Source organism: Pseudopodoces humilis, chromosome 2 (genome assembly GCF_049639895.1).
Source record: "Pseudopodoces humilis isolate 2021_Gansu_Grassland_sample_001 chromosome 2, ASM4963989v1, whole genome shotgun sequence".
NCBI classification, from domain to species: Eukaryota; Metazoa; Chordata; class Aves; order Passeriformes; family Paridae; genus Pseudopodoces; species Pseudopodoces humilis.
In genome coordinates, this window is record NC_142201.1 from 94,949,313 (window position 1) to 94,962,309 (window position 12,997).

A 12,997-nucleotide genomic window follows, 5' to 3' on the forward strand; every position below is an offset into this window, starting at 1 on the left:
ATGTGAGGAGTTCCATAAGAAATAACCAGTTAGGACTAGGCATTGCAGCACAGTAATCAACATCTCCCATCTAACATGCACATTAAATAGCAAAAAATTATTTTAGTACACATGAAATATTCTTAAGGTTGATCTGCTTATAGGATGACTTGGAGTGTGTTATTTTGCTTTCAACACCCTTATTAGACATGATTTCGATATAACTAGGTTAGAGGAAGAAAGAGGGCTTTTTGTAAGAACACAAAAGACACAAGGCCCGTGTGTTCCAAAAGACTAGTTTCTATAGATATCACAGATCAAAGAAATCTATGCTATAGAATCCTCCTGTACCCTGCTAGCCAGTATTATCTCACACACAATAAAACATTTATTCTGAAAAGGCAGAAATACCTGGACTCCCTGGTTTACCAGTCACGGTGTTAGGAGGCAGAGGTTTTCTTCTCATTTGTGTAGGCCTGGCAGGAGGTATAGGAGGGTGCTGAGGGCCAGGTGATGAAGTCACTGAATGACATTACAAGACACCATTATTAATTATTTAACCTCAAATCCCATAAAATCAGAAACACTAGAAGTTATATTCTGACTTCTCAAGCAATATTTCATGTCTGACTTAATATCAAAAGTGGAGACGTGAGATTAGGAGCTGATCTGAGTTGTATTTTCAGCCTTAAATTCTCTAAGAACAGTGTGCCATGAAGTTTTAAACAAAGTTTCTGCTGAAAAAAAATGTAGCTCCTTTGGGATTTTGTACAAGTGTTTCAGTGATTCACTTTCTGTGTAGTTACTCATTTTTGTCAACAGTAATTTTTTGGCATTCGAGTGGATACATCTTCACACAACAAACACCACCTCAGTGTGGTCAGAAACATCTTCAGTATCCTACTCACAAAATTTCTGACCTCTTGTGCATTCTGACTAATACAACTGGCCACCCTCATCTTGAAGAAAAAGAGGCAAGAAAAATGAAATTATCATTAGGAACAATTTATTCCATACCATTCAAAACTGAAAAAAGTTACTTCATACACTGACATTGCTAAAGACAATTACTGTTGTAGAAATTTCTGAAGTACCCAACTTGGTTATTTCAATGTGCAGCTCCAGCCAGTACCCATTAAATTTATCTGCTAATGTCCTTTGACAGTGAGGTCTAAAAGGAAAATCTAAGCTCCTTAATTCATACTTACAAATCATTTTACTGTATTTTCCAGACAATTATGAAGGGTTTTATTATGCAAAGGAAAGGCAAAGGAAAGGCAAAGGAAAATATTTTTGTTCCACTATTCACCTTTGCCCTTCTTTCCTTAAGAAAATCCAGAAGATATGTGCAACACATTTATGTAACAAAAGCCTTTTTGTACCTAAAAGGAGAAAATCCTCAAGAGTAATATAATTCTCATAAGGTTGCCAATGTCAACAACTATGTAAGTTGCCTGATACTGAATTGCTGGCTCCATAAGGTACCTCAGGTCCTCTGTATCAGACCTTAGTTTACCCTACAAACAGAGAGATTGTGGGTAAGAAGGGAGCAGATCCAAAGGCTCATTTAGGAGAACTTTTCTGGAAATACTTACAATATACAAACAGGAATATCTCTATCTCTCTCTCTCTTCCATTTTCCTTTTTGGGCTCTTGCACTCACTTATAAGACAGTTGGTTTTATTTTTTTTTTAAATCCCTCAGATCAAGACAAAAAATAATGCTCTATCTAATATAGAAGGATATAGTGGTTTTGAAAATAGCATTTGAAGGTTTCATAGTCATTTTAAATCTCCAGATGGAGATGAAAAAAATATGCTTAAGGCCTGAAAAAGTATAATAAATTTTTGTGTATGTGTCATCATACCCTAGGTATTACTATATGGTAGTATTCATCTTTATTTGCCCCCTGCCCACAATTAGAGAAGGGATTGTCCAAGATATTTATGAAGTAAAAATGTGCAAGCATTGACTTCCCAGTGGTTTCTTTCATATCACCTGAACAGCACAACCACAACAGTTACAGGCAAACTAAAACATTTCGTTCAATGTACCGGGTCACAATTGAATCTACTGTACTGGACTCTGGGAAAACAAGGATTCCTACTACTTCCTTCTGCTACTTCCCGCAATGATTTGGGTGCTGGTCGATGATCCTACCAAATTTAATTACCAGTGTGTGGAGACTGCACTTGTAAACTAGGATGCACAATAGAATTTAGGGATTTTTTGTGAGTGTGGATTCTTGTAAGGACAACAACATGGTGAAATATTGGGACTTAATTAATCTCTAGGCTTCTTTATGGACTGGGAGTCCTTGACTCAGTCACTCCGGATGAAAGAGAAGAATGAGCAGCCTCTTATTGACAGATGCCTTAAAGACATTTTTATTGGTGGCACAGACAATGGGAATGAGAGCACCCTCAGCAGTTCTGTGGATGACACCAAGCTGGTCGTGCAGAGGACAGATTGGAGGGAAGGGATCTCATCCACACACCCTGGCAGGGTGAGCAGGGGCCAGTGCAAACCTCCTGAAGTCCATCAAGGCCAAGCACAAGGTGCCACACCTGGATCAGGTGCAATCACCAGTCTCAGCACTGGCTAGATGAGACAGATGAAAAACAGCCCTGCCCTGCAGGTAATGACTTGAGGATACTGGTGGGTGAAAAATTAGAGACAGATAGGGTAGATGGATATTAGGTAATAATATAAGCAGGAAGAGTGTGGGTTAGGTTAGAAATTAGGGAGAAATTCTTTACTGTGAGGGTGGAAAAACCCTGGCACAGGCTGCCCAGAGAAATTGTGGATGCCCCGTCCCTGGAACTACTCAAGGCCAGGTTGGATGGGACTTGGAGCAATCTGGTTTGGTGGAAGGTGTCCCTCCCAAGGCAGGTGAGGTGGAACTGTTTGATCTTTAAATGTTCCTTCTTACCCAAACCATTCTATGATTCCATGAATTTTAATATCCATATTAAGGCCTCATGAGAGCTGAGACTGCAGTTATACAAGAAAATAATGAAACAGTAGTAGATAATTTCACAACTGTACCCAACTGCCTTTTGTGACTACAGTTCAAGGTATTGGCTTACCTCAAAGCTCTAAAAGCTTAACTTTAGACATCAAATGTCATAAAATGAGTAAAAGTTGGTCTTAATGTCCCTTCTAATCAATACATAAAAAACCTTCAAGTTTCTGCAAATCACAAGTTGGATTTACTTAAGGAAACCCACTGCCTGACATTCAGTAACAAAAAGTGCAGAGCATCATCCTTGTTTTCACTTTACACTTTGCAAAGATTAAGTCTAGCATGATGCACTATTAGTAGCAGCTGAACGCAAAGTACAGTGGTAAGACTGAATAAAGTTAAAAATGATAAAATACCAGAACCTGGCTATCAAGATAGACTCTTATCTTTGTAGAGGTAAATTAGGTGCAAAGGAAATTCAACAGGGATTAGGAACAGGGATTAGCAGTATTTAAAATAATGTTTTAAGATCCAGTAACATGTTATCAAAAGAGTAGCTAGCTAAAAAGAACATCTGCAGCTGAGTAGTAAATCCAAGAGTAAAACAAAAGAATATTTCATTTTCAGTCAGTTTCTATGTCACAAAAAAAACACAGCTAAAGCAAATTCTGTGCCTGGTTATGCTTATGAAACCGAGAAATTCTTTACACCTCAGGGTATTTATTTGCTTTATGTATGTTTTAGTTAAAATATTTTGATTGCTTTGAAAATATGATTGCAAGACTTGCCAGAAGAGTAAACCTTACAAGTCTTGCTTTAGACACGTAAAAAAATCTCTGTAACCTGATTTACTCCACATTGTTATTTTCCTGCAAGCTTAGTATTCTAATTTTCCCAAAAAATCCCAATATTCAATGAAACGTCCTCATACATGGGAGTACAAGTTGGTTATACTTTTACCTTATTCACCTTTGTTGTGTGGATACTATTTGCATTTAAAAAGTCAGTGCTTACAGTTTTGTGGCTTTTAGATCATAAGGATAAAACTCTGGTGGTGAAAATTTCTACCACATGTAGTGACTAAGCATATGTAAGTGACTAAATAGTGGCTATGAATGACTCTTTTTTTAATCTCTTTTAGTAGCATCCTGAAGCCATAAGATTGTGTGTTGATGAGGATGATTAAGAATTACTTTTTCTTCTCAGAGGAGGTGCTTTGTGTGCAGAAAAAGAAGCGTTTTTATTTCTAATAACAACTGTTAAAAATTGCTGTATTGTCTGCTTTTATTAACCTTACCAGAAATTGGTTTTTGCCAGGTATCAAAATGTTCTGGAGGTCTTTTGACATCCATGTCAATTGGTCTGGCAGTAGCCTCAGGTGTATAAAGGTAATCTGTGAAAAAAAGGAAATTAAATAAGTATCTAGAGTGTGGCACCAAGTCATGGAATAGTTGTATATTGAATATGTTCAAACTCCAGCTCACATGATGTGCAAAACCAGCATGTGTGGCCCATCTATGTTTTTACTGATAACATGGTGATATGCCTTATCTTCTTATATAGGTAAGTAGAAAGTGATCTGGTTCTACAAAGTCTGCAGTTTAATTTTAAACATTCATTTAGTGAAGTATATTTTGAAAAAGAAAATTAATAAGATGAAGAGGTAACTGATGAGTTAAACCAAGATTTTAAGTGGAAAAATGAGAAGAGAGAAAATTCTAGTTTTTCAGTGTAAAGAATAAAATGTCCACTGATTCTTGCAAAGGGAAAGTTTTCCTTCTCCCCATAATAAGATCTCTGATCATCCTCCATATTAAATGGTTAGAGCAATTCTGGACCACATATATTCACCATAGTTGGAGTACAGGAGACAAAGTATACATAACATCCAGCTTGTACATAAGAGAAAGTCCTATTTTAAAGTTATATAAACACATTTTTTTAAAAAATAAGTGGTATTAAAAGATTAACACAACTCCAGGTACAGAACAACTGTTCCACATGCTGGTATTTATAGGACAGCCAGACTGTTAAATTAATATGCTTTCTCTAAACAAAGTAAGTATATTTACTTTATAAGGACTCTATATATAGTAAAGCAAGAAGATGCACTGCAACTTCATCATGTTTGTGGGAAAAAAATTCCCCACACCCTTGCTCATGATGTAAGACAAAAAACCCTAAAATTTGTTGTATTTTAAAAACATAAATCTCAGTATTTAACCATAATCTAACTAACTTTACTTTACTATCTAACTTTAACTATCAAATTCCAACCCTGATATAACATGATCTAATCACTTCAGCTAAAGATTTCATAGATTTATAATCTGTTTCTCATTCTTTTTTTGATATTTCACTAGTATTTTACTGGTATGAAGTAGATAATTTTTCTGTTACTTTACTGTTTGACCATTTTTGTTGCATGTTCCTTACACAGTCCATACATGATAAATCCACAGTCCATACATGGTAAATAATTTACTAAATTAATTAATTATTATCAATTAATTATTTAATTACTTATTATTTATTTTCTTATTAATAATATTAATTCATATTAATTAATTATAATTATTAATTTAATAAAGATTAATGTAATGAGAGTTGCAGCAAGCTGGGAACAGGATGCAGATGACCTGGTCCCTGTGTCTAAAATACCTGAACACATCATATGGTTTGGTATAACTGCAATTTGTCTTCAGGTAAGTAAAACAATTAATTAGATCTTCAGCTATACAAAGCACCAGAGTGATAATCAATGTTTCATGTGAATGATGTTAAAGGAAGAAAGGGCATGAGAAGACCAGCACCAGCCTTAAGAAAAATAAAAATAATCTTGTAAATCATGAGTTAGAGCATGTTTAGTTTCTCAGCTCACCTTTCAGTGAAAAATATCAGCAAAATGTGGTAGCACATTGACTAATTCACACTAAATCACCCAAGTCTATATTACAAGACTAAATTAGTTTTGCATGTTACAGTCTCTACAGAAAAACCTATCTCTATCCTACTCCTTGGAATCTAATTTAGAATCATAATCTTTTCTGAATTATATCAGCTGAGAATGAACAAAATATTGCATGTCTTCTAGTTGGAGGAAGTATTTTTTTTTCTTTTCAGAAACATGCACTGCTGTTCTTCCACAGGTAAAGTAGTAATGAAAAATAAATCAAAGTATCAAACCACAATACTTTCATGTTCACAAAATCTCCTATTTTGAGAATTTTAATACACTTTAAAGTTACATAAAAGTTTGTGTTTTCACATGAGGTATCTGCACAACCAAGGTTTGCTGTATTTGTCATAGCATTTGCCTTACTCTACTAATGTAACTTGCTTATTAAAAGCACTTATCACATTCATCCAAACTTTTAATAGAATTGAGAATAGATCTATTACTAGCATATGTCTTTGTGTCTTCTTTTAATTCCATATTTTTTCCTGGAAACATTAATGGGGTCTGGAACACGTTTAAACTGACCTCTCTGTCTTTAATTGTAGGAATACTATTAGAGGGGTGGATCATTTTAAGGGAAATAATGGAAAAAGTGTCCTTGATAAAATGAACTGAAATACACACAGAGTTTAAAAAATAAAATGTAAACAGAACACAAAGTTAATGGCCATTTTAATGAAAACCATGTATGCCTCCTTTTCACAAGGAAAATGGAAATGTTGCTCAAAGTTTGTTTGCCAACACTTTTCAGGAACCTCAGCAGATCAGGAGCAGTATTTATACAGTCAGGATTAAATGAAATATAAATTTATATAAAAATAAAAATATAAATTTTTATAAATTAAATTAAAGTTATATGGTTAGGATTAAATTAAAAACCAACCCAGTAAGTTAAGTTACATACACAAACATGAAAAACCATCTGAATAAAATGATATTCTAGAGAAAATTACTAAAACATGGCAAAAAAGTAAAAGGAATGCTACTCATGAGGAAGCAATCCCTGCCTCTTTTCCACAGTCAAGTTTGCCACCTGGCACTGCAAAACTGGCCAGGTGACTGGAAAGCCTGCCAGGAAACCAGCCACAACCCCATGTGCTGGTGCTGGAAAAAACAAATTCCACTGCTTATCATCTGGGCCCTGCAGCTGCCAAGCCCTCTGTGCATGGGAGCGAAACATCTTTGCACTGAGGCTAAGGAACCCAGTCAGGAAGAAGAAATGGAGTACATTCAACAGCAGTGCCAGTCCAGCAAGGAATTAAAAGATCCAAACTGGTGTCCAAATAAGGGAATATCCAAGAATAAGTGATGTAATGTCTAAAGGTAAGTCTGAAAACATATTGTTACACATATAGCATATTCCTGACAGCCCAGTTAAAAATTCTGATCATCTTAGATCAAAAGTTCAGGATTTTGATAAGCCAACCAAAGAAAATACTGAAACAGGAACTTTTTTTTCTTTGCAAAAATCTGGTAAGATTTGGGGTTCCAAGTTACAGAGTTTCCCAAGACCCTTTTGAAGACTTGGGAATTCTTTTGCAATAGATAATTAATTGCACATTACCTTGGAGAGATACAGAAGATTTCTTTAATTAGTTAATTCCTTTTTGTGCAGATTTATTTTTGTGGGCACAGTCAGCCTTGTGTCTCAGACATTGGTGCAATGAGGTGACGCACTTGCCTTATGGAAGACTTGGGATTTCACTTACTGATTGTCAAGAGAAGTACAGACTGAAAAGTTGTGACAAGCTGCAGTCCCCTCTCAAGATGTCATAAATATATGAAATTCACTGGTGATTTCTCTTACACTTCTCAGAAGAAAGTTGCAGACTCACAGAAAGGTGTCAATGAGTTGTTGTGGCAGTGGGGTTGGAGGTACAAAGAAGTGGGCAGGAGATAACAAAGGCCAGATCTTCTTTGATACTTTGGATATCAAGTTTGACCTAAAGGGCTCACTTGCCAGGACACAAAATTTAGCTAAGAGACATCTACAGGGTGATTCTTTAACTTAGAGAAAAAATAGAGTTATGTAACTTGGCAATGGAAACCACTACTGGAATTATCAGTTTTCAGAATAATTCTAAAAGAAGGTACTTATTTACCAGTGAGTACACAGAGTATGCACAGTAAATAGTAGTTTTGTGGTGACTTTTGACACCATCTACTGCAATCAAGCTCTAGTTCTTCCTGGCAACAGGCACTGCTATAAAAACATGGAAATAATAACAAATGGTGGGCACAGCAAGTGGACCACTTGCAATATGATTGCTTAAAACAATACTTTAGCAACTCAAACTAGCATTAAGCACAAATAATTCCATGTCACAGTTTACTACTATTATGATTATACTACTGGGTTACTAGCATGTATTCATTTTTGCTGGTGATTTTTATAACCTACCAATGCCTCTGAGGAGCCATTACAACTACAGGGGAGAAGAGAAAAGCTCAATGTACTGTGTAACATAACATGTGTGTTAGTGCATCATTTCAACAGCTGATCACTCCTGGAGATCTGTGTTCATTCTCCTGTTCCAGTAATCAGATATTAGAAAGCTCATTTGCAAGGTGACTTCCAGCACAAGTGAAGAGCAAAACCCTTTGACCCACAACTACTGAAATCGGGCATTTAAGGCTTTAACTGGCTCTGGTGTCCTGGAATTTGGCCTCTTTTAATTTACCAGAAGGACTATGAAAGGTTAAAGAACATCTATCTCTAATGAAGGCATTCATTCCATATGTAAAACAGAAATATATGTCATATTCTAAACAGGTTAAATTTAATTAAATTTAAATATACAACTGTTTCCCTGAAAACTAAACCTTCTGATCTTGTTTTCATAGTCACAGTTACTTTCCTGGGAAAGTAACTAAAACTATGAAAACAAGATCAGAAGGCTTAGTTTTCAGGGTGACATCTCACCCTTTCTTCTTTAAAAAAAGAAAAAAGGAAAAGAAAAATGAACAGAGAAAATGAATAATATTTTAAACAATCAAAAAGGAAAGTAATGAAGAAAATAAACAATGTTCTAAACAATCAGAAGGCTCCAGTTTCAGGGTGATATACAACCATCTCTTCCAAGTTTTTACTATTTCTAACAACATGGTGGGCTTCTGAAAATGTATAAAATGAGTACCTGAAGATATTCTATGATCTTCAGGATCATACCTGAAGATATTCTATGATCAGCAACAGGCATTGAATTGACAAATATACCAGGAAGAAACATTACATAGTCAAAAATGTTTACAATAGATGGAATATCACTCAGGCTATCCTAATCTAGCTAGCATAGAAATAACAGGAGTAATAGTAACAGGAGGCAGCAATAATATGGGACAGTAGCACTTTTAGTTGGTGGTCAGCCAAAAGTTTGCCTTGAATATGTACATTATTTATTATTTTGAACTTGAATTGTTGATGAAGAATCCCAAAATCATATATTTAATTAACCAATGCCTGTATATAAAAAAAAAAATCCCCAATGCTACTTGTATTGATGTAATAAATTAATGCTCTATGAAATTAAAAAATATGGCTTCATTATTAATTAGCATTGAAAGTATGTTGATTGGATGGAAAAATCAAGTACAACTGAAAAAGGATAAATTATTTTTCCCCAAAACAGACCTGTATTTTTAATAAATCTTTGTGGTTAGGGACATTTGTTATCTGCTTGTTTAAGGATATGTAAATGTAAGTCCTCGCTGTTGTCTGCCATCCACCACCGTGGAAATTTTTGGTGCTGAAGTATCCAAGTCTGAATACTGCAGAGTCCAAATACTGCATGGTCTGAATGTGAGGAGGTCTGATGTGAAAACACCACATCCATAGAGAGTAACTAGCAAGACAGTTGGCTTTAGGGCTTCCCTACTCCTGACATGGACTCAAACAAATGGGTGACCCCTTTCAAGGAAGCATTTTCCAGTAATTATTGTGGATCTAACATCTAGAAATAATTAGTAAACAGTAGCCACACAAAAATCAATCTGTAAATTTCCACAGACTGAGTACTAATAAAATTTTATAACCACCCTCAGGAATTATGTAACAAGATCAGTAGAAGCAGTTACACTTGGCACTCTGAGGAATTAAATTTCATATTAAAACACAATGAGATATTTTGCAGGGCTCAAGATGACTTGGGGAAGTTACATTTCAGTATTTTATTGATAAATTAAAAAAATCCACCCCAAACCTAGAACTCTACCTGTTGTTGGCACAATCCACTTTGGCAGTCCAGGTGCTTTTGTTCTGGCTGGTGCTAGTGTGGTTTTAGTAAAAGCTGTGAGAGAGTTTCAAAAGAAAAAAGAAAAAAGAAGAAAAAAGGAAGAAGTTCCATGAGAAGAATACCCAGCAGATTTCAATGTGATGCCAAGAATTCCGTACTAGAGAAGAAGTAACACCTGCTGTGAGAGCACACACACTTTTGGTTTCCTTTCTATTTTTTTCTGATTTGGAAAGGCTTTACCACTAGACTAATTAATTCATCGAAACATACTCCTTTTTTGTTCCTCCCAACAATACTTAAAATTCCACTAAGAATAGATGAAATTAATTAACTATATAATCCCCTTCCCATCCCAGACTGAATAAACAATTATTACCAGGTCTGGTCTGTGATTTATCCGATGGCTTTGGTCTTGCAGAAGTGAGACGAGTTTTATGAGGTGCTAAAAGAAATAAGGTCCTGTTTCAATGCTGTGAGTAAAAGAACATGGGACAGTGCAGTGCAATTTGCCAGACAAAAAGCACCATGCACCAATGTGATACAACAAAATGGACATATGAGAGTTCTATGAGTTCTAATTCAAAATGCATGTGGAAAATGCTAGTTTCTTTAGCTGCCAGATGACTCCATCATGCAGTCTGACCAGATACATTCATATGTAGGTTTAGGAAAAAGATGTAAAATATTTACAGCCAGTTACCCAACTGTATATGGATACAGAGTTAGCTCTGCAAGGTATCCATGGCCTTAAGACATTTAGTTAGGTTCTGTAAAAAACAAACAAACAAAAAACCTCAAAATAAAACACCGAACTGAACCCCTCCCCCCAAACCAAAGACTTAGATAAAATTATGAAACATTAAAATATTGCTGAGGAAACAACGGGAAGCATTCAATGCAGACACTGTGTGGGGCAGCTGAAGCACAGTGTCATCAGCAAGGTTGAAATCAGAAGCCCTCAAATTTTTTTTATTGTTGCCTTTCACTTGCAAAGTAATTTTGATAGTGTAGATGTTATGTGATCTGTGAAAATCACACTGGAAGCTGAAAGCATAAGAAGTAGTCACTATTATCTTATACCCAATTAGCAACATCTGTAAATCAGTTAAGTAGAGCTGGCTATTTGATATTCAAGACAAATAAACGTTCAACCCATAACACTTAATCCAGCCTCTCTGAAGCCTCAGAGAAAATACTTATGCAGGACAGAACACATTAGTCATTTTTGACATTTAGATTGGGGAAGTTTTACAGATTTAGATTTTGTAAGGAAAAGGTTGGAACTCAGTTACATCGATGTTTGCAACACTATATATATATATATATATATATATATATATATATGAGTAGCCAACACACAGCTCTAATACTGTTTAAAAACTTCATATAATCTTTGATATTTGAGGCAATACTGAGCAAATCCCATTTGCAGAGCAATAAACAAAAATATTTGAAAAGGGGAAAAAAATTTCATATTACATATTTGAAATGGTTTTAAAGGTAATAATGAACAGACCATTAAACAATACTGATTTTACTTAAGATCTACAGACTCTCAATAAAACCACTTAAGAAAATCTTGAAAAATTACCTGTATGGAACCAAGGAATTTCAGTTGCTTGACCAATTTTGGGCCTGGGTGAAATGTGGTATGTTTCATTGGGAACTGAAAATGGACATATTACTGCTTATTGAATGCAAATTATTTCCTTTTAAACATAAGACATCACAGGTGGAAAGGAAATTAAAACTGTCTGTGCAGATCATAAACACAAGAGTCAGTGCTAGAAATCTGGCTGAAAAATCATGCTTTTATACATGTAAAAGACTTTTTGAGTCTGGGAAGGTTTATATAATTAGTAAGTCAGACAAAATCAGAAAAGATGATAAGGCAATGCCTTTTTATGTGTCTCCCCAGCCTCGTACATGTAGTACTTATTTCTATAAAGAATCACATTAAGAAGAAAAATGGCTGGAAAATTAAAACCAGCAATATTTTGTACATGCACTGCACTGTATCTAACAAATTAACATGACAAAGATATATCAAGGTATTTCTGTTGATTAAAGTGTAGGTTTAGCCATATAGCAAAAGCAGAGAAAGTAAAGATTGATGAAAAATAAACTGATGTAACATTCTCATTACCCAAAGTTATTTTGGACCCATCAACAACATGAACTGTTACAAGGTTAATTGATCCCAGGTGTGTTGCCCTTGGAGCTATAAAAAATAAACCATTGTTCTGTGAGAAGGGAAATTAAAGAACTTGGATTTCATGAAGGATCTGTCTCAATTGTTTCCTAAAAACCTATCTGCACATCTGCTAGGACAATTTTAACAGACACGAGACAGACATGTTGTGATTAGTCTGGATGTATATTCATGCTGACAACCAGACAGTGCAACTATTCTGCTGAGCCCCCAACAACTTCAGAACACTTGCCCTAAACCTGGAGTTCTGACAGTCTTTGGTCTTTCTCATACTTGTATTAACTCACACTTTTCCAAAAGGAAAAAAAAAATAGAAGTTTTTAGTAATGTATTTATTTTTCAGACCTCACTCAAATTTGAATGAATTAATTGAAAGATCTCTAAGTTACTGGATGAAAAGGACACACTGGCAGGCAGGGGCACACACTACATAGCTCTTCGTCTTTCAGAAATAAAATATTGAAGCTGGAAAATATCCTACTTATTCACATAAGGAGCAGTGGCTAAAATGTGCCATTTATATTTAATGGTTAACATTTGTTTACAGTTTTTTCTACCAGTAGCTTGTTTCGCATATACACCATTATAATGATTTAAACTTTAAAAGGCAAAAAATAAGCCCCTAAATTCTGTTCTCTAAAATTGTTTCC

The 12,997-nt window shown here is 35.1% G+C and overlaps 1 protein-coding gene across 16 annotated transcripts in view; it reads right to left on the reverse strand.

The window, feature by feature from the left end:
- The window catches only part of ABI3BP (ABI family member 3 binding protein), a 138,409-nt gene that overhangs the window by 25,361 nt on the left and 100,051 nt on the right, over nucleotides 1–12,997 (reverse strand). For 14 of the 16 annotated variants that reach the window (XM_088052319.1, XM_088052315.1, XM_088052324.1 and 11 more), the window contains 6 exons: nucleotides 12,282–12,356; nucleotides 11,727–11,801; nucleotides 10,512–10,577; nucleotides 10,115–10,189; nucleotides 4,242–4,337; nucleotides 391–501 (listed from right to left, as the gene is read on the reverse strand). In XM_088052319.1, coding sequence (XP_087908445.1) covers nucleotides 391–501; nucleotides 4,242–4,337; nucleotides 10,115–10,189; nucleotides 10,512–10,577; nucleotides 11,727–11,801; nucleotides 12,282–12,356 — 498 coding nt within the window. The remainder of the gene's footprint in view (nucleotides 1–390; nucleotides 502–4,241; nucleotides 4,338–10,114; nucleotides 10,190–10,511; nucleotides 10,578–11,726; nucleotides 11,802–12,281; nucleotides 12,357–12,997) is intronic. The other 2 variants (XM_088052321.1, XM_088052314.1) reach the window with 1 other exon arrangement.